Below are 22410 nucleotides of genomic sequence, written 5' to 3' on the forward strand. Positions count from 1 at the left end.
ATCGGCTCCACCGCGTTGTGAGCCCGAAGTTAGCTTAGGTCGGTAGCCCGGAGCCTCCGGAACAAATCACTCTTTGGCCGAGTAGGGACGGTAAATCTTCAGGTTGCTTCAGTGCACGGACGTCAGATAAATGCAATTTTGATTTGTAACTATTAACCCCCTTTTTCCTAAAACTTTACGGGCCTGATTTAGTTAAATTATGTTATATTTCTTTCAAATGCATAAGTCAAAATGAAAGATAAAGATAAACGATTATGACGACGACGACCGGTCTGGCCTAGTGGGTAGTGACCCTGCCTGCGAAGCCGATGGTCCTGGGTTCGAATCCCAGTAAGGGCATTCATTTGTGTGATGAACACTAATATTTGTTCCTGAGTCATGGGTGTTTTCTATGTATATAAGTATGTATTTATCTATATAAGTATGTATATCTTCGCCTAGCACCCATAGTACAAGCTTTGCTTAGTTTGGGGCTAGGTTGATCTGTGTAAGATGTGCCCAATATTTATTTATTTATTATTAGCTAATTGAGGTTTGTAGCGCGTTTATGAATAAGGGGGTTAAAATATAATGGAACCGGAGACATTTTAGAGAGTTGAGTTGAGCGGGTTATTGACACTTTTCCTACATATTACTACGTATAAGCTTAAATGAGACTGCTTACTGTGCGCTGTAGGTTTAACACGGGAGGGCCGTGATGTGGTGATGTGACAGTATCTTGCGCGTGAGATTAATACAGATAATAATGCAGTTAAATAGAGACGGGTAGGTTATCTCGCGCCCGAGATACTGTCGCGGCGCTCCTGTGCTAAGCCTATACCTACGTGTCCAATATTGTAGGTAGGTGCTCTCAATATGCTCTACTCGTATCCAGAATTAGAAAGAGTAAGTTAGATTTTGAGATTATACTTGATTCAGGAATACTTACCTACTTAGGTACTCACGCAAAAATATTAATCAGAAGGCGTAGAACCACAAACATGAAAATATCAATTCATGAGAAATTATAAGATTCATACCTGCCATTACACCGTAATCTCATTAAATACGAGATCAGTTTATTTTTAGTTTATTAGATTCATTAAAACGCCACCAAAATAGAACGAACGACTTTAATTTTCATATTTATAGAGACATGAATATATACACAAAAAATATTCAGTAAACGTGATTCAATTAAGAACAAGTTATCAATTTTGGCACATTAACTTCAATCAAAGTATGTTACCCGTATCGTATGACGTCCTCTTTCCATTCAATTACTTCCTGTATCAATTTAACTTACAAATTACCTACTAAGTCAGGCCTGGTGTGATGAAGTTTATGCGCCCCATATTGATTTATTCAAACATACATTGAAATTATATGTATTTTCGCACGAAAACTGCTTATCATGGATCTATATTATACATGGACACGATATGTTGGCTTTTTGGTAGGTACAACTTAGCTTTGACTTTCATTATTTAGGTACTAATTATACTAAAAATAAATATGTACTCGTTTAAGCTCAGGAGATCACTTGATGACATAACATATAATATAACATTATCAGACGTAAATTACTGACTTCACTACACTAGAGTCAAAGCGTCCAAATAGGTATGTAATAGAGTTCCTTATTAGTCGTATAGATCTCGTTTGGAGATGGTGTAAAGACCGCTGCTATCGGTCACTTCATCTGTGCTTTCCGTTAATCAAGAGATGTCTATATCTTCGACTTTATACAGAAACCTCCGGCGTCGGTATTCTCATGAGTCTCCGTTGGGTGCCACAGTAACGGTGCTGCAGTTAGCGCGCGTGGATCGCGTCGAGCTACGCCGCAGCCCGACCCCCACTGGATTTAACAATATTAAGTTAGCACTCTTCCTTTTCCCGCCACAATTGCAGAACACCAGCTCCCTCATACCTTTCCTGAAGTTCTTGGATAGGAAAGCGTAGAGGAGCGGGTTGATGCCAGAGTTGAAGTACGTAATTAGGAAGGTGAGCGGTGTGAAGAGCGTGCTAAAGTTACCGGTGCCATGGTACCCGCTGGACCAGCGCTGCCACATTTTACGCGCGTGGAAAGGCAAGTTGCAGATGGCGAAGGCGAGCACCACCACGATCAGCATGCGCACTACGCCGCGCCGCGCACGCAGTACGTTGCGTGACAGGTGACTCAGGTGGTGGCAGTTGCGGGACTCCGAGTCGCGACAGGCTTTAAGTGCCTTCATCGCTCGCTGAGAAAAACACAAATTAAAATTTTCTTAATTAATGATTACACGGATAAATTATCATTTAATATATCGCCCGTATTGGATTTATACATTGTATATAACTAGGTACAAAATTTATCGGTTATCTGTCACTTTAACTTATGAAAGTAAAGTTAGACCAAAAAAAATCTGCAGCGATTTTGATAGCATATGAAGTGCATGTGTTATTTATACGTGATAATTTCATAGAAGTTGACGTTTAAAAAAACACTTGCACTGAGTGTGCTATCAAAATCGTTGCAGACTTTTCTCGGTCTAACTTTACTTTCCAAGCAAAGCATAAAAAGGTGAATCGGGTCAGTACAGTCTACGTCTATAAGTAGTGCGACATAAAATAGTAGAATTAAATAAAACGGTATTAAAAAATCATACTAAATTGTTGCCATGTTTAAGCATTTTACGTCAAAAATGTGACAGTTACATAGGAAGTGGCGCCCTCAATAATTTTCTAGAGTTAGACCATGAAAAGTCTGCAACGATTATGATAGCAATGACGCAGTGCAGGTGTTATTTACGTCATAATTTCATAAAAGTTAGACGTTAAAAATAACACTTGCACTGCGTGTGCTATCAAAGTATGCTGTCGTTGCAGACTTGTCTTGGTCTAACTCTACAATTTCTTGTCGGACTTTAAAATATAGACAAGGAAAAGCGAAGAAAATACCAAGATACACCGACAGTGTGTAGAAATTTTGAGCTTGTTAAGAGCCCATCAACGTGCACACTAGCGCCACTGCTAAATAATCGTGATTATTTAAATTTAACGACAGGTATTTAAAAAAGGGGGCCGCTACGTACTGTATTGTGTATTTAAGTACATTTTGAATAAGTACATCAAACTAGTTTTTATGTTGCTGGATTCGTCGATCTAGGAACTCAAAACAAAAACGGCCGTTTTAACCCTTAATCAAATAACGGGAAATTATTTCCCACTTCATTCTAATTTACTAAATATTTTTTATCTTTTTAATGGCAGCAATCAGCGATACCAACCATACAGATTTTAAATCTTAGTAACATTTTAAATTTGAAAAGTGGCAACACTTTTCTAATGGCCGCTATTTGTGACCATACGTCAAAGTCAATGTCAGTTGTCGTGATTTTTTTTTGCAATGATGACAATTTTTGAAGTGAAAACTTCTTTAGCGGCGCTGAGCACTTTATGAGGTGGGGAAAAAATGATAAACTCGATTCAGCGTAACGCGTAACGCGTAACGTAACGCTGACGTCATGTGTCACGGACAATGTTATTCACCAAAGGAGTTTAGTCATAACGTATCATAATCAGGTCAATTATTTAAAACTGGGCTTTTATATTAAGCAATAAAGCTCAATGTTCAAATCTTGTACGCGCTGATATACGAGGATCTCACAGTTACATTCTAACTTTATATCACTCAAATATAATTCAATAAAGCTACATCTTGATGAAATCGCTAATAAAAGTGAACTCTAGTACTGGTGAATAAAACTCAAAATATCATGACCAAATATATTTAGATGCGAGGACTGCAAGGTAACTTTACAATTTCTATTCGAGTTTTAAACAATTAAAGCTACAAATTTGAATTTCGAATTTTAAACAAGATCACTGACCAGCAATTTCGGAACTAAAGTTTTTCAATAGAAAGGAGGATGGGTCAATTATACATAGTGCTGCAGACATTTTGGACTAGTCATTGAGTTTTCACTTCTGTCGGCACTCCCGGAGTGCAACCCGTTGTTTTTTTTAGAGTTTTGAGGTTAACCTTAACACACTTAAGCACACTTAGGCACTTAAGTGCGAAAAAAAATCTGGTAAGTGCATACACTGAATACTATCATAAACTAGACTTATTTTCCCTGTGTTTTGCTTGAAAAGAATTATGATAACGATATGATTTAGCCAAGATTTTAAGGTTTTAGTAAATGGGAAATTATTTCCCATTGTTTGATCCTGAACTTACGATTTACAAAAAAATTGGTAGGTTTTATCAAGTGGGAAATTATTTCCCAGTGTTTGTTTCCATAAATAAAAATATATTACAGTTTGTCTGTTACACAAAAAAAATGTGCCTTCTTTTTGTTTTCTTTTTTCTTTTATTTATTTCTTTGATTTTTGAAGATAACGTCAAAAAAACATACTTAAATTCCAAGCAAATCCGGGAGGAGCTACTAACTAGTAAAAAGTTCGTAACCGTATCGGACAATGGGAAACTATTTCCCACTTCATTCAAAATTTTGCTTTTCCGTGACGGATAACGGGAAATTATTTCCCACCGCAAAACCCCCCTTTCCCCCCACTTAAATTTTTTTATATATTTTTTCGTAATCTACGCACCCACATTACTTAAAAACCATTCTTAGTTTTTAAAAAATCTCATAAAAAGTGTTCCGTTTGATTAAGGGTTAACTTTGGGCTCTTAATAAACATCAAATTCGACGTGTATATTAAACAAATCACATGGAACCTAGAGCAGTTTATTTTTTGATATGCTAGCTCCTATCTAATTTTTACATAGTTTTTCTCACGTTTGATCACGTACCAACAGACATTTTATAGTTTAGAGTAAGGTTTTGATGCGAGAATGTATATTGAATGCTCCAAAAGCGAGCAGCGAATTCCCAGATCGCTGTCAGGACTTATTGGAACTAACTGTCCGCGCCGGGCGGCGGCGCTGCCTTTGTGTTCCACGCTTTCGTTACCCTTGTTCCCTCGACAGCATTGCATTCAATCCGTCTTTTCCATATTGATAAATTGTGCAATAATAACACATGCCATATACATGAGTGCAAAGAACCAGTGCAAAGTGGCATTTCTAAAAAACATACCTATAGCACTTGCACACATACCTACGAGGATAAAATAAGAATTGTGGTAACATAAGGTACTTGTATAATGAAATACATGTCAGTACTGTGAATGTATCTGACTCCTGTAATTATTTTGTGCTCGGGTGCCCCAGTCACGCGCTTGTAATTTCGAATCAATAGAACAATTTACCTAATGAGGCACGTAAAACCCGAATCACGGCTAGAATTACTGCTTAATTGAATAACTGCGGCTGACATATCTGACGGTCATATCACCTGTGGCGTGAAACAATCAACTGTTTCTCTCACACTTCAATAAATGGTAGGTTAGGTAAAACCGCACGCTATAATATGACATGAAGTCACGGGATAGTGAAATTGAGTTAGCTCGGTGAATTAATTCCCATTTGTCCCCGCCTCATATAGAGCTGCCGTCACGTGGGGCGGGAACAATTAGGGATACACCGCTAGCTCTGCTATTAATCTCATTAATCTGACTACAGTGACTACATATACATTGTTTTATTTGTCAAAAGTTTTGGTACTTTTGATTCAAAACTAATACATTATGTAAAAAAATATTCTTTTAAAACAATAGTTCCCACTATTGCTTTTAAAGATTATTTTTATCTGTTGTAACCATCAAATAAATTTAGTATCTCGTATTTTAACAGGTTGATACAATTATGTGGGAGTTCAAAAGTGGTCACGCTATCGAATTCACACCTCTTTAAGGATGACTCACGTTAGACCGGGCCGCGTCCGGGCCGGAGCTTCCTTACTTTCCTATGACATGAAAGGTGATTACGTGATGCTTTCCATAGAAAACGATGCGGTGGAAGCACCGGCCCGGACACGGCCCGGTCTAATGTGAGTCATCCTTTACTCGCTTGAAATCTCTTTAAGCGTTCGCGTAACTTCATGGTAAGTACCTACACGTAATAATACTTATACATAAGTAACATAACAGCTTTTACAAGCCTATAGGATATGTAAGGCCAGTCAAAGCAAATGAACCCTCGGGGTAAACATATTTTGGAGTTAACGTGTAGAATGTATGTAGATAATAAAATATGTCTCTGATTATTACTAGCTTTTTTTTTATTTTGAATGATGTATGTATAATTTGTGTATACTCTATTCTATAGGTATGCAAATTGAAGTTCAATAGAAATTGCAAATAATGTAAACAAAACAATTTACCTTCATTACTTCGCAATCTCGCACTATGAAAGATCATTACTGGCGATCATTTAGTTAATATCATATATGTTTATTATTAGGTATTAATATTTCAGTGAAAACAACCTTCACCTTCGTCAGAATTTTAGGTTATAGGTATGTCAAATGCTAACAAATTCTGTCATATTTGCTTACATTATTTGCAATTTCTATTGAACTGCACTTTATAAATTGCATCTTACCTTTGCTTCCTTATTGCCAACAAATGTGCGTTGTGGCTCGTAGTTGAGCGGTTGCTTCTCGGGGCGCGGATTAGGCGCCGCACAACACTGAGCGCGCCCTAGGTGCTGCAGCGCATGCGAGCTCTGCCACAACCCCACAGCTATCCGTGTATATAAAACCTGCCGCCAAAAGAAACACATTCAATATTTGTATAAAATAAAGCTTTTTTCCGTATTTTGCAGATGCAAGATTTGCCGTTGATACCAAAATAACAAACGCAAGTACCTAGACACGTGAACGTGCCTAATTTATTATTGATAAATAAGATAATAGTTATTTGTTTTACAAGGGGGCAAAGTTGTTGTTTAACCGCTCGTGCTAATATTGATACCCGAGCAAGCGAAAGATCCCAAAGTTGAACCACGAGCGTAGCGAGTGGTTCGAAAATGGGATCTTGAGCGTTGCGAGGGTTTCAAAGCACGAGGGTTAAACAAAATTTGCCTCCGAGTGAAACACAACATTTTTCACCACACCAACCCGAAGCAAATATTTAATGTAATATATCAAACAAAATTAAACCAAATCAAATCCAAATAAATGTTTTTAAATATTTATCATCCAAAATCATCATTTAAAAGTCAATTCTACCAGCAAACATAAGAAAACAACTCAAAATTTGCATTTGATTACTTTGCCTCACATGTGAATAAAATGCAACTTTGCTATCAGTTTTTGAAGTGCAAAGTAAGCCTTTCCGAGCTGGTGTGGTGAAAAACAAATTATGTTGTCACCAAGGACCGGAAAACCCCTCTTTACGCTTAATCCTATCCATTCGGTAACCCAATCGATTCGGTTACCGTATCATTCGGTAACCCTATCATACTGTTACCTGATTGTAATGGTAAGCTTATTGAAACGGTAACCTTAACCTTTAACCGAGTTAATCTCAAAACCCCGTCGCGATAGGGTTTTTGTTAGGGGTTTTTAACAGGTTTTTATTCGGTTATGGTAACCTTTATTATCGGTTGCTTATACGTTTGCAACATCCGTATTTAGTGATGTGCCGTCAGTAAAATACTAAATAAAATACTTGTTTTATTAATTGTTAACTTTCTTAATTTTGTTTTTTTTTTTACTTTTTTGTTTATTTATTTACTATAATTCATTTATTTCATTTATGTTATTTATTTTATTAATGTTATTTATTTTATCGATGATATTCATTTTATTAGTGTAATTTATTTTATTAATAATATTCATTTTATTAATGTTATTTATATGATTAATATTATTTATTTATTTTGATTATTTTGTTTATTGTATTTAAGTATTGTGTTTATTTCGTTCATTTCGTTCATTTCATTCATTTCATGTATTATTTAGTATGTGGTTTCAGTGACAGAGTTATTCATACTGCGACCTGCGACTTTCTGCATTATATTCAATTAGAATGTTATTCTGAATTAAGTTAACTTTTGTAGTACAATGTATATAATTTGTAAAATAAATTTCACTCCTCTTTTCAATGGTCGGATTGATTTGAATTTTTTTAGCGTAAAAGTTGTGATTGTGATAGATAGGTAGGTACATTTTTTTTAGGAGCTTTCGAAACGGTGATGATAATTTGATAATGAAGCTACATAAAAAGTAAACTGCGAAATTATAATTATGATGGTTCAATGTATATTCCTTTGCCAATTAAGTATGTATTTTGTTTATTATTCTTATCAGCCTTGAGGTCTTACGTATGCTATCTCTTTCACACATACGGAAAGTGAATGAGATAGCAAATTACAGCAGGTAAGAAAAGAGTCCTACGCTTATCACTAGATTTGCAGAAAGTCGCAGATCGCAGCATGAATTATTGTATTGTATTATTTGGCGTGTTTCCACTTGAGACCGTCATTTATTACTCATTGGCAATAACAATAAGATTTAGTCGTGGCGTGGTGAACTTTTTGACAGCATTTGTGATTTGAGACACGTGCGGTAGGCAGTGTGTGAAACGATATTAATACCTATTGATTTCCGTCTAATAATGAATGCAAATTTTAAATATCAGCTGAACTTTTAAAAACACAATGAGTCTCGGTAGTAACTCGGACACTGAAACTACATACTAATGCCTATTCCCATCTGTGCCCGGCGGAGAGAAATAGGAATACACCATATCGAGCTATTCCTTATTATACCTTTAAAAACACCTTTTTTAGGGTTCCGTACCCAAAGGGTAAAAACGGGATCCTATTACTAAGACTCGGCTGTCCGTCTGTCTGTCACTAGGCTGTATCTCATGAACCGTGATAGCTAGGCAGTTGACATTTTCACAAATTATGTTTTGCTGTTGCCGCTATTACAACAAATACTAAAAACAGAATATTATAAATATATAAGTTGGGCTTCCATACAACAAACGTGATTTCTTTGCTGTTTTTTGCGCAATGGTACAGAACCCTTCCTGCGCGAGTCCGACTCGCACTTGGCCGGTATTTTATTATTTACATTAAATTAGGCACAGTGAGCCATTGAAGTGTTTCGCTATCCACCATCCGGTCAGATCAGCTGAATTGTACCTGATGATTTAGTTATCACATTAAAAGCAATACGGGTATCGACCAATACAAAGACTATGCGGCAGTAAATTAAAGTAATAAAATTAGGTATAAATTAGACAAGAAACTATTATTATTTACTTCTATCTATACGGCACCCAGACTGCATTTTAATCCAGGAATATTATTAAGAATATAAAATCATGATTACATTTACTTGATTAAGAATGAGATTATTCTTATTAAATTTGTTCACATACGTTTATTATTTCCGATCAAAATTATTGGAATAATTTTGACGGAAATAAAATCAACATGATTTTATTCTTAGGAATTCTTATTCAAATAATGATTTTATTCTTGAATGCCCAACACTGCTTACTAAGTATGTATCTATTTAATTTAATCAAAATTATTTCACCTAGGTACCAATGTTACAGATACTCAATAAATATAATGAATTCTGGTATTAATGAAAGATTTGAAGTATTTAATAAGGTTATCACTGCTATAGATAATATATATTTTTTCTGCTCGCTGCATTAAGCAAAACAAGGTAAATTACGACTTTTAGCTGACACAACTCACCGCATCTGAAAACGTTTAAAAGTAGTTGCTTATTATAAAATAAGCCCATAATAACTACCTATTATGTCATTTGTCAACAATGGTTAAATATCTACCACACTACCACAATCCGCTAACGCATGTATCTTTATCACAAAGTGATTTTTTTAATCACTCTATCTAAAGATAAACTATACCTACCAGTAAAATTACTAGTTAGGTTAAAATATTTCCTTAAATCAGTCTTTACTCTGTAGGTACATACCAAGTTTGAACCCGAAAATAGAAAAATAATATCTAAGTAGCATTAAAAATATAACTAAATAATAGCAGATATTGCTAGGATAGGATGGTGTTTACTTGCAGCAAGCCCTTTTCTAAAAAATCCAAACTAGAATTGCTCCGAAATGAACAAAAACAATAAGAACACACAGGTATAAAGATAAACAAAGGAATGGCCGCGCTGCGGCTGTCGCTCCAAAGTAATACTGTAATCGCTCAATAATGTTTTCAATTTTAGCTTAAGGACTCAAAGTACAATATTGTTTGAATTGACAATAAGCGAAGTTACCGACAAAAAACATGTTTGTGCTGGAGACTTAATAGACCGCCCATGCCAACCACGGTTATTCAATAATAAGTTCAATTTAAGTGTGCGTAAAGATTACAATCGTTTGGACTGGTTCAAAACCTTATTATGAGGTAACTGAATCGACTGGGTTTTTATTTCGGTTACCGGTAACCGAGGTTAACTCGATCTGATACGGTTACCGAATCAAAGTGTTACCATATCAGCCGGTTACCGTTATGGTAGGGGTTTTTATAACCACTTTTAAAATAACCCTATTAAAAACCCCGGTTAAGGTAACCGGTTCCGGTCCCTGGTTGTCACTTTCCGATAAATTGGCTAAGCGTAATCATTGTATGAATCATTTATTCTCGTAACAATTTCCCGTTAGGTACAATAGGTACTCAATAATTATATTCATTTGTTTTCTTCTTATTCATTTTCTTTAACCGATTACATTTCACCCATTTCTGGCAGGTGCACGGTGAATCAGTCATGATACTCACGGACTAACTTGTACCACTTTGTTTCGAAGCGCACACGAATAAAGTTAAAGTTAACGGATTTGTGAGGCTTAGGGTGCGGTTTGCGACACGTCTAGTGGATTAACGCTAGTGAGAGATAATTAAGGAAATAACTGGCTTCGATATACGTGATATAATACCGTCGCTTTCGTACAAACACTTTTAGGCTTACTTTAAGCAGTGCACGAATGGCGGTATTTATTTGCTGATATTATGCCACTATTGTCTGATTCCAATTTTTAGTAGCCTTTGGTTTGGTATTTCATTTTGTTTGGTCCACAATAAATGGAAGTAAATTAAATAGTTTATACGCGTTGTGAATTATTTGAATTCATCCCTTGTACCTAGTTACTGACTCGCTAGTTTACCGTATCATCCACCATTAGCTTTTACCTTAGCGCTAAACAACACCTGAAACTAATTTTAGGTCCCTGTTTATGAACGACATTTTGGCGACCTTGGTGGAAATATGCTTTCAGCTTTCAATTTTGTTTGAATAATTAATTTAAGATTAATATAAACAGTGGCTTTCCTTGTCGTAAAATTATGAGGCTTAAAGATAACTTTGATTTTATTGGTTTTTATTGACCTAGAAATACAAATTTCACACATTATTTAACTATAGATTAAGTCATGTTTAACCAAAATTGTTTTATTCATTGTTCATTCATTCATTTCATTGTTGTGTAATTCATTGTTGTTTTGTTATTGTTAAGGAAAGTTAGCCAGATTATTTAGAAAAAGATAAACGATTTTGAGTAAAAATTAATTTTATTACATTATCGCTGAAAAAAATTTCTTTTCCGTACTTTTAAGACTATTAAGACGGCGATGTAAACATTGCGGTAAAGAAAAATAAAAACTGGCCAAGTGTGTGTTGAACCACACATAAGGTTCCATGCCTAAGAAATATACCATGTGATACGAAACAAGCAACATGTTAAAAAACAAGCAAAGAAGGTATCCTCGCGGCATTTCTTCGGTCTTTAAGTTGTAGGGTAATTCGCCAGTAACTGGCCGGTTTTAGTAGGCCGCCCTAAACTAAAAATGAATTCTATTCACATATAAACAGAATTCATTTTAGTATAAGATTTCAATGACTGGCCACCTTATACTAAAATTAATTCTATTTATAGGTGAATATAATTCAATTTTAGTTTGGGGCGGCCAGTTACTAAAAGTGGCCAGTTACTGGCGAATTACCTTATAGAAAAAATACTCATTATTTGGCTCAATCGATCATATTTGTAATAAAAGTTGGGTTAGTAATAAAAGTAGAATAGAGTAGTTTGAAAGTAGAATGACGTGTGTAAGTCCCGCCCCTTACTTACTTAACTAACCGTACTATAAATACCCCCTAGATTTACCCCTAAAATATGCCCATGTGATCGTCTAGTTAGTAGTTAGGACCCCTCGAAGTGGACCGCGGTAACCTCAAATTCTTTAATGAGTATCAGCTAAATTTTGGACTCTGATTTTATTTATTTTTACCTAGATTTTATGAACAGATATTTATGGTAATAAATTAATTATTTATGAAAGAAGGAAATAATTTAAGGAAAATCGAATTACAAAAATAGAAAACCATTTAGAATTGATTAGTGTAATGTAAATGATGGTGTAAAATTTACTATAATGTATTTAAGTATTACAGCGTATATGATGATATAAATATATAAAAATATTTTTGGTAAAATCCTGCAACACCTATTAAGCTTCCGGGATAACATAGAAGCAGCACTCCAGAGATAAGCTCTATTACACCCTAGCATTTCAAGGTTAATTATAATTAACTATCATCTTCTAAACGATGTGTGATTTATTCACACGTGCTGCTCTGTACGCCCGATACAGGTCTGGAAGCTCTTAGTCCGATTTGCAATTATCAATCGGAACACCTACCCTACCAGTTTAGCCGGAAGGGCTATGACCTAGACAAGTGCGCCGCGCCGCCGCCGCCGACGATTTTTCCACGCCGCCGCCGCCGATAAATTTGACCGGCGTATAATCGGCGTGGAAAACTTTTATACCTACCTATCGTGTCTTATTGTATATTGCATAGTGAGTAGATAGTGTCAGAGATATAATTTAAATATCCTTATGCTTTTTCGCTTATTATTTGCCAGTGAAACAAATTAACATCACTTTTGTCGTCACGGTGTTAGCTGTGATAACGATTTAGCGTTAATTTAAACAAGGCCTAGGTTCTGGATCACAGGTTATTATTTGATATCGGTATTATCACACAGCTTTTTTTATAGAACGCATTTTCTTTTACTGTAGTAAGCATCTCACCAAGGGTCATCATTAAGCTCATTAAGCTAGCAACAAAGAAAACAAAGTAAACCTTAATATTCCATGAAACTCTTTAATGAAATACCTACAATATATTATCTCACGCGACTTTTAAATTTTCCGTCAGAGGGCTCGTCTATCAAATCTTTGGGTAATCGCTCACAGTATGTATATGTAGGTCAGAAGACACGCGGGTTTTCCCCTGCAAGTGCCATGCGACACGAGACACTACTAAGACATTCTATTGAGTTGAGCGAATCAATCTGACGAAGTGAATCATTTGAATCAAAACGACGAAAACTTTATTCTAACATACATTTCTAATGAACTTCAGTTCAGACAAATGTTAAAGTAGTTCATCATTATTTCATAACAAATCATAGGTGAGACGACAGCGGCTGGGAAAAGACAATATAGATTTTTTTTAACTTGCGCTTAACTTCTAAAGAAGTCTTTTTGTGTTTTATTTGTATTACAAAGTTATTATACTACCTAAAATGTAGCATTTTAAAGTGTCTTTTTTATATTGATATTTAAAAATACCGTTGGTAACCGTTAGGTTGGTAAGAAATGGTTGCCAAGTGACATGATGGTATATAATTTTCGGCAATAATTTAGAAAACACACGTAATATGTTTTGGATAGCCTAGTAAATACTCAGAAGGCTTTAATGTAGAGTTTCTACAGCCACGTTCTCATGCAGTATCAAAAATTATGCCACACCGATTTCACGCCGATCACGCCGCCGCCGCCGGTCAAAAAATCATCGGACGCCGCCGACGATGATTTTGCCATCGGCGCACATGTCTACTATGACCAACACTTCGTAACCTAAGCGCACCTAGATGATGATGAAAAGAAGTGTCAAAGTATCCAGCAGTCTTCAAATCACTTACCTTTTTTATATTTAAAAGCTAGGGATGCTAATCCCTTAGTCCCATTCCCCGGAGCTGATAATCTAGACAGAATTCCTAGTTCTCTAGATGTATAAACGAAGTACCGAGTTTATTTGCTGACGATTATATTTAGTCGAGGCCAAAATTGAGTATTCACTCAAAATATCCTTTGTACTGCTCTTGCCTGACAAAGGTTCCTTAAAGGAAACCGTTCTTCAATCCCAGAATAGTCTGCGTTCCTAAATTCAGATTGATAATTAAGAGTTTATGTTGTAAATACCTGATTGTATTACTCAGTACCTCGTTCCCGTTCCTACACCAGACAACCAGAAATGAAAAATAGAAATAAAATTATAAAGAAACATTAATTCTTTCCCCATATAAATTAGAAATTAGGAATATTTAGGCAGTTGAACCTTTTACCTTTTAAACACACGTGTTTTAGGATTGAGAAACCATATTTTTAAACCCTTAAAGAGAAATATATATCAACATATCAACAAAAAAAGAACGTTAATAGACAACAAATAAGTGTGTGATTCTACCCTAATTCTACCCTTTGTCCCTAATCTACTATATTCAAAGCATAGTTCGTTCTTACCATCGACCTAATGCTTTGTAATATACGCAAGTGTTGTCCCTACGAGAAGCTGTAAAGTTCGGCAGGCGAATCCCATAAGGCAACCTACATGCCAGTGTATTTGGTTCCCCCTCCTACGCCCGCGGGCATGGTGGTACGAAGTAAACCGCCTTATTTGTGTATATAAGAGGATCAGTACCCTAGTACACACACACATACTGATCACATGGAAAACTCTGCCGCGACAAAGACTGTAAGTCACGACAGAAGCTTTTCCCCACAACCAGCACTAGTATGAACCGGAGCACTGAAATATATAAATATATTTAATAGGAGACCTAGTCTCAATTACTGTCGACTTCAGTGGGCAGGGATTACTCCCAATGACGCGCACGTGACGTCCCCACAATCCACATCCATCTAAACAGCTGGGCCTTGAGATTAGTGAGATAATTCATCTCTTATGTTGATATAAAAGAGATGCCAAGTTCTCTCACACTTGGAGCAAAAGACTCCTAACCATCCAATCCTTTGGCATCGTTACGCGGAGTGAATGCTTAGCTGGACGAACTGTCAGTCCAAACAATGATCTGGCCTTAAAATTGCAAAAATACCCCATAGAAAAATACTAAAATAACTAAGTTATCACAAAATTAAACGAACTCAACAGAAAAGTGACATTCCCTTAAACACTGTTATCTATATTTAACGTTACGAGAATTTCTTCCCGTAAAATCAAACACAGACACAATTCCAAGCCCCGGCTATGCAACGACATTGTCTCTGCATAATATGACGGCACATAGAACACACAGTGTAGAAAACTTCACAATAACTAAAACCCCATACTTGGCAGTAAAGAATCTCCTCAATAGTCTAAGCTCAGCGTTACGACGATCACAATGCCCGTAAAACGAAGCACAGACACAAATTCTAAGTTTAAATTTACCAGGATAATTCCAAGTAAAAACAAACACAGAAAAAGTCGCGGTGAAACTTCACCTCCCCGCACTACGTAACGCCCGAAAACCAGAGTCACTGCTAGTCCGATGGTTGAAGAATGAATAATCCGAGCCAGCGCTCCGCTCCGGCCTTTTATACCTTTTAATAGTGACAGGCGACTGGCGACCGACGACTGGCGACTGGCGACATAACAATGGAATATTCGCGACAGGCGACTGGCGACTGGCGACAGGCGAATGGCGACTGGCGACATAACAATGGAATATTGGCGACAGGCGACTGGCGACTGGCGACTGGCGACATAACAATGGAATATTGGTGACTGACGCCTGGCGACTGGCGACTGGCGACATAACAATAGAATATTGGCGACTGGCGACTGGCGACATAACAATGGAATATTGGCGACAGGCGACTGGCGACAGGCGACTGGCGACTGGCGAAAGGCAATTGGCGACTGGCGACTAGCGTTTGGCGACATAACAATGGAATATTGGCGACTGACGACTGGCGACTGGCGTCTGGCGACTGGCGTCTGGCGACTGGCGTCTGGCGACTGGCGACTGGCAACAGGCGACTGGCGACTAGCGACTGGCGACATAACAATAGAATATTGGCGACAGGCGACTGGCGACTGGCAACCGGCGACTGGATACCAGGATACCAGAACTGCGGAAGAGGTCGTTTGCCTCGAAACCTATTAGTGACATATAACCGATAACAGGTGTCTTATTAAGACAAACGTTTACCACAAGTAATACCAGAACTAAGGAAAAAGTCATTAACCTCTTGGCATGTAACGACGTTCGATTCAAGGAGAAAGATCATAAGCTCTATTTTGTTTACTAAGCCATATTCCTTAAATATTAACGTTCACAATTGCTTACTGCAGAGTATAAATCATGTCCTTTTTACTCACGCAGTTTAGAGAAAAACGGAGCTATTTTCAATGAAATCTTAGTCGAGTCGAGTCAGTTTGAGTAGACTAAATTATGAAAAAAAAGGGAACGCTCTAAAACTTCTCACGTACGAATTTGTAAGCATTATTTTACTTTGAGATATTTTTAGTTTATTTCTGAGAAACGTTCCTGTACGAAGTTTTTTATGTTTATTAGTATCAAATATATTATTTAAGACATACGGAATTTAGAGAATTCATTATTATAATATGTTATATATCTTACGAATTTTAGATTTTATGTTTCAAAATTGTACTAGGGCATTAGTGTAACGGAACGTTGAGCTATCAATGTCATTTTCAACTTCAATACCAATTTGTTGTTGATTATTTAGGTTTATTTTGTCTATTTCTAAGTTAAAATAAAGATTAATCAAACAAGGACGCATGTGATAAGTAATAATTCATGAATTTAAGTGCTTCAAGCTTCAATCGTTAGAATATTCGATGAAATTATGAATGAAATATGCGACTGAAAAAAAGGTATCTTCTTTCTATTTTCTGTGTTTTGTAATGAAAAATGAGATTAATACCAGGCATTAGGCATACGACTAGTCACATGTGCCACAATGTATAAAGTAACCTAAAATTATATTTTATAAATTTTAACTTCTTAACTTAGTTGCGGGGCACAAAATATTTATACCCATGTTACGAATTTCATTAAAATATACTTTAAACTTTCAAGTAAAACGGCTGTGACATACGGACGAACAGACAAACATTACGAAGCTATAATGGGTCCGTTTTTACTATTAAATGGTAATTAATCCGTCTGGCCGAGTTATGTCATGTAAGTAAAGAGAGTTCATAAAAAATGGGTGTATGTTGTCATCTCATTATTTTGATATGACAACATAAGGGTTTTCATCTATTTGATGTTAAATATATAACTACTTGGTAAATAACAAGATTCAAATTTGTATTAAGCTTAGGTATAGGTACATAATTTAAAGCAAGAATCGAAACATCTTCTTACTTAAAATTACAGCAATTTACTGTGAAATCATGAAACTTCCATTGTTAAGGTAGACTTAGCAAAGGGCACAGATTGCAGAGCATCGCGACTCAGTTTTAGTTTCAATGAGATGTTGGAAACTTACGCGGCAGCTAGTGCACATAATAAGTTAATAGAAACGTGAGTAACTACGGCATTTTAATTTTTTTTAACCAGGTTCGGTGGTAAACAAGCTTATAGTTTTGGCTGATGGAAAGCGGTTGACCTAATGGGTACGACGTAGCCTATAAAATGGACCTCAAAACTCCAGTGGTGGCCCATGAGCATTGACGATACTTTGAATCCATGTACACTCCTTTTTAGTATTCTAAACTAGGAACCCTTATAGTTTCACCATGTCCTTCCGTCTGTCAGTCCGTCTGCCCTACTATCCGTCCGAAGCTGCAATTTGTTATGGGTGTATTAAATCAATCACGCCGAAAAAGTACTTGAACCTTTTTTAGGGCACGGAAAGTCAGGAGACATTTTTTTTTTCACTTTAATCCTACGGTGTGGGAAGACTGGTTAAATATGTAGGTCTGCCAAATAAATCGCCCCGAAAGGTAAACAAAATTGTCCGAGTCCAAAAATTATGAAAAATACATTTCAATGAGAACTACTTATAGAGAACGTGGGCCGTTTATGAGATTTTGCAAATAATCCCTTTTGCTTGTTTTGTATGAACATGATACCCGATGAAACCCATTCAGGCCTATTGTGACTGACAGGTAATTATGAAACCCTACACGCTCTTAGCCGCTCTAGCAGACAAAAAGGTGGCGCTCCATTTTTACTACCCTTTCGCGCATTTGTAGCTAGCGTGGATATAACGTCTTCGTTACCTATATCAATCTCATTGGCCATCTGTATGTGATATTGTAATTGTAATTAATTGTAAACGTTTATAGCAGACAAATAGTCAATATTATATGCACAACAGTTACAAATAGCTTTAAAAAAAATCATAAATTCTTTAGAAAAGACATAGCAAGTCAAATAAATTAAATTAAATTTTCAATCACAACAATATAAAATTAAAATTATTCAAATTAATATATAAAATATTCAAAATTTACATTTAAACATTACAAATTAAAAATTAAAATTATTTAAAGTAGGTATATCAAAATTATAATATAATGTCCTAATGAGGGTAATTTTGAACATTTCAAAATTACAATATGGTGTTAGCGGTACACCCCGAAATTCAGTAATATGTTGCAAATGATGTGAAAGGTATGAAACCGGTACGATTGATCTTTAGGCCATTTGAATCAATTTGACCCAAGCTTAAAAAAAATTAAAAGGAGAAGAATTATGTCATATTTTTTTATAAGAAAAATAATTTTTAAGAAAAAAAACCGACTTCTATGGAGGCTGGTGAAAGATTATTGTAGATGGTACACTATGTAGAAAAGGAGGTAAAACCACCCACTTTTCTAGTAGCATTTCGTTTCTGTAAGGCTCGCAGTTCTAACCTAACATAACCCACTTTTGTTCGGTTCTATGAGGATTGCAGTTCAAACCTAACCTAACCCACTTAACGGCGCGTGCGGTGCGGTGTACGGGGGTTTGAGCGGGAGGGGCTAGTAAGTTTGGCATAATTGTACTTTATACCTATATTTTATACCAGTAATTATAGTGGTTTATTTAGTTTAGGTATCATAGTGGTTTTCCGGGTCAAGTTCCGGGTCTAAGTCCGGGTCCGAGTCCGAGTCCGGGTCCGGGTCCGAGTCCGAGTCCGGGTCCGAGTCCGGGTTCGAGTCCGGGTCCGGCTCCAGTTTCGAGTCCAGGACCTGGTCCAGGTAAGGTCTAGGTCCTGGTCCAGGTTCAGGTCAGGGTCCAGGGCCAGCTCCGGGTCCGAGTCCAGGTCCGGTTGCAGGTCCGAGTCCGGGTCCGGGTCCGAGTCCGGGTCCGGGTCCGCGTCCGGGTCCCAGTCCAAGTCAAAATCGAAATTCGAAATCGCCAAAACGTGTAGGTACTATGCGCCGTTGGAGAGTTCTGTCCTGATCATCATCAGCAGTTCCACTTCATCAAATGCAACAGTTTTTAATGTAAATGCTTGATTTTCTGATGAAAATACAAAATCTCTATATGCATGCCTTTAAGGTTTGAGGAGTTTCCTCGATTCCTCATGGATCCCATCATTGGAATTCGAGCTTGACAAAAATGTGGCTTAAAAACTTAACTTGCTTAAAAAACATAACGAAGAGGACATATCGCTAAATGTGAACTATGCGTCGTTGAAGAGTTCCGTTCTGATCATCATCAGAAGTTCCACTTCATCAAATGATACGTGTTATTTGGTATGTTTTGAAAACTTTTATTCCAATTTAAAAAAAGACTAAAATGTAATGATTTGATATATTTTTAGAATCAACTTAAAAAAGCCCTTTCATTTAATACCACACACGATAGGTTTCTGAACAAAATTTGTTTTTTCCCTCATACAAAAAAAAAGATGACGTCATAACTCCTCTCCTTTTTTAATTATTTTTGGTGCTTCGGGTCAAATTGATTCAAATGGCCTAAATCTCAATCGTACCGATTTTCATGGATTTAAGACAATTTGCAGCGTTTTTTGCCGTACCGCTAGCACTAATAGTACACAATATTAAATTTACTTACTTCAAATCTTAAATATACAATATGTGTAGATATTACACAAGAAAATCACCAATCAAGCTACTGTAGAGATCGTAAAATGGTGGTCGCCGATCAAATCGTGGTCTTCCTGGTATCTAAGGAGCTTAATATTAATGAGAGAGAAGTCCTTAGAGGGAAGGGAGAAGGGAGGCCGGTCGTCTGGTATTAGCGACATTTCTACAGTAAACAGTTGGCGTAAAAGTAAGTAAGCATATATTTTAGTGTTCTCGTACATATTCTATAAGACGTGAGATATGTTATTTACTTATAAGAGAAATATAAATGTTGTTTGCTTTAAATATCAATTTGCATAGAAACTGTGATTTAAATTACTATTAAATATATACCAGGGGCCCGTTTCTCAAAAGCTTGTAACTTGTAATACAAGCAGTGCCCTGTTTATCAAAAACTTGTAACTTGTATTGTAATACAAGTGGAAGTCCCTTTTTGACAGCTTTTGTTAGAAAGGGACTTCCACTTGTATTACAAGTTACAAGCTTTTGATAAACAGGGCACAGATGTCATTTTTGACAGCTTTTATTGGAAAAGGACTTCCACTTGTATTTCAACTTACAAGCTTTTGAGAAACGGGCCCCAGGAAGTGCTCAGTTCTAAAGCCTAAAAGCAATTTACCGTGGAGGAAGTTGCATTTTGCAAAATATACGGGTGCTCTAGCATAGCTACGTACTCGTACGTGCTCCCGAGATGCAAGATGAACGTTATTTATGTCCTGTGTTACGTCCAGCTGACTATAAATTGCAACACCAAAAGATCAACCACCTAAATATTTCACGAAATATTTTGTCTCAAGCCTAGTAGGTATTGACTTGATCTCGCGATACATCAAATACCTAGACAGTTAAGTTTTGTAAGCGTTGTAAAAAACAAACATAAGTAGATTTGATGATATTGTCAATATCGTTACTATCTTCATTTTTCTAACAAACTAAAGGTATATTCGCTAATAAACTGAGTTTGATTATTAAAGCCTGATGGCAGAGTCTAATTACGGAGATGTCAATTTTTTTGGTAAAATATAGAGTAAGAATTGGTATTGGATGTGTATTTTAGCTGGTATTATTCGTGTAGGTACGTTATTTCTAATATATTAGGACCTGTCGACCCGTAGCAAAGTCACGTACTTATTGGCCGTGATCTAATTTAAAATAATATTACTGAAGGTGTCCGCCAAAAGAGGTTGTTAATGATAAGTTTAAGGGTCGTTGAGAAAGTAGGTAGGTATGGAGTATCTTAGCTATTTTACAAGCTTTTATTTAGTTTCACCTGACCGTTGTCTGTTGTTCTGTAATCAAATCTTGCAAGTTAAATTTGATCCACTTCCCGGTTTCCGATTGAGCTGAAATTTTGCATGCATGTATAAATCGGATGACAATGCAATATTATGGTACCATCGAGCTGATCTGATGATGGAGACAGGAGGTGGCCATAAGAACTCTGTGATGAAACAGCGCAACCTAATTGTGTTAGGGGTTTTTAGAATTGTCTCGATGAGTATTAGTTGCCTGTAGTAAGAAAAGTACAGTCAGCGATAAAAGCTTGTACCAAAAATGAAATTTTTGCCAAAAACTTATTTTAACCTTCAAGCAAATAAAATAAATAAAATAATAAAAAAATAAAAATTCTTTATTTCAGACCAAAAGCGATCCATATTTTGTTAGTAACATTTTTAGACTTAACACTATGTTAGTAACCTATATCTACTTAGACCTACCTATGACTAGTTCTGCCCAGTACTTAGTGAGCGGGCAGTCGAGGCGCTCGTCTAACGCCCTCAGCATGCTGTTAGTGCTGCCGCGCACACGTCGTAGTAATGACGCCACTCTTTTCCGTCTAATGGCATAAAAGTCGTCCGTTCGCGTCTCGGCGAACATGCCTGACGCACTACAGTGCCTCGGCAGCCTTAACAGCATCCTAAGGATGTTATTGTATTGGACTCGCAACGTGTTGTAGGCCCTTTGTGTAAAACTTGCCCACAGCCCGCACGTATAAAACGTCTGACAATACGCTCTAAATAGCGTCAGCTTAACTTGCGTATTACAACGTGCGAATCGCACCTATAACTTTTTAAAATAACACCTATGTAGTACCTAAGTACAACATTTTAAAAGGCTATAAATGAAGTGATATGGCACATTGGTTTAGGTTTCACGTTCATTTTCGCTTCATTACTGCACTAATATGGGCCTCGAATGTATCGTGAACTGAGTTCTAGGTCGTTAAACGACCGCTTTACTCGCCTGGGGACCTCTCGCTGTACCTACATGATAAGCACTGGAACGGAATAAACGTTACTACGGCCTACAATATTTGGTTGACGACCGGTTGTTTAGGCAGTAAATAGAGTTTAATTTATACGGTATAAATAAATATATAAATATAAGGTATAATAAC

General features: G+C 36.6%; 1 protein-coding gene across 1 annotated transcript in view; it reads right to left on the reverse strand.

Annotated features, from left to right (window-relative positions):
* Positions 1-1240: 1240 nt before the first annotated feature.
* The window catches only part of LOC134790727 (trissin receptor-like), a 68235-nt gene continuing 47065 nt past the window's right edge, over positions 1241-22410 (reverse strand). Inside the window, exons 5-6 of the mRNA XM_063761640.1 lie at positions 6473-6631; positions 1241-2219 (exon numbers count right to left, since the gene is read on the reverse strand). Coding sequence (XP_063617710.1) covers positions 1752-2219; positions 6473-6631 — 627 coding nt within the window. The 3' untranslated portion in view covers positions 1241-1751. The remainder of the gene's footprint in view (positions 2220-6472; positions 6632-22410) is intronic.

Source organism: Cydia splendana, chromosome 5 (assembly GCF_910591565.1).
Source record: "Cydia splendana chromosome 5, ilCydSple1.2, whole genome shotgun sequence".
Classification (NCBI taxonomy): Eukaryota; Metazoa; Arthropoda; class Insecta; order Lepidoptera; family Tortricidae; genus Cydia; species Cydia splendana.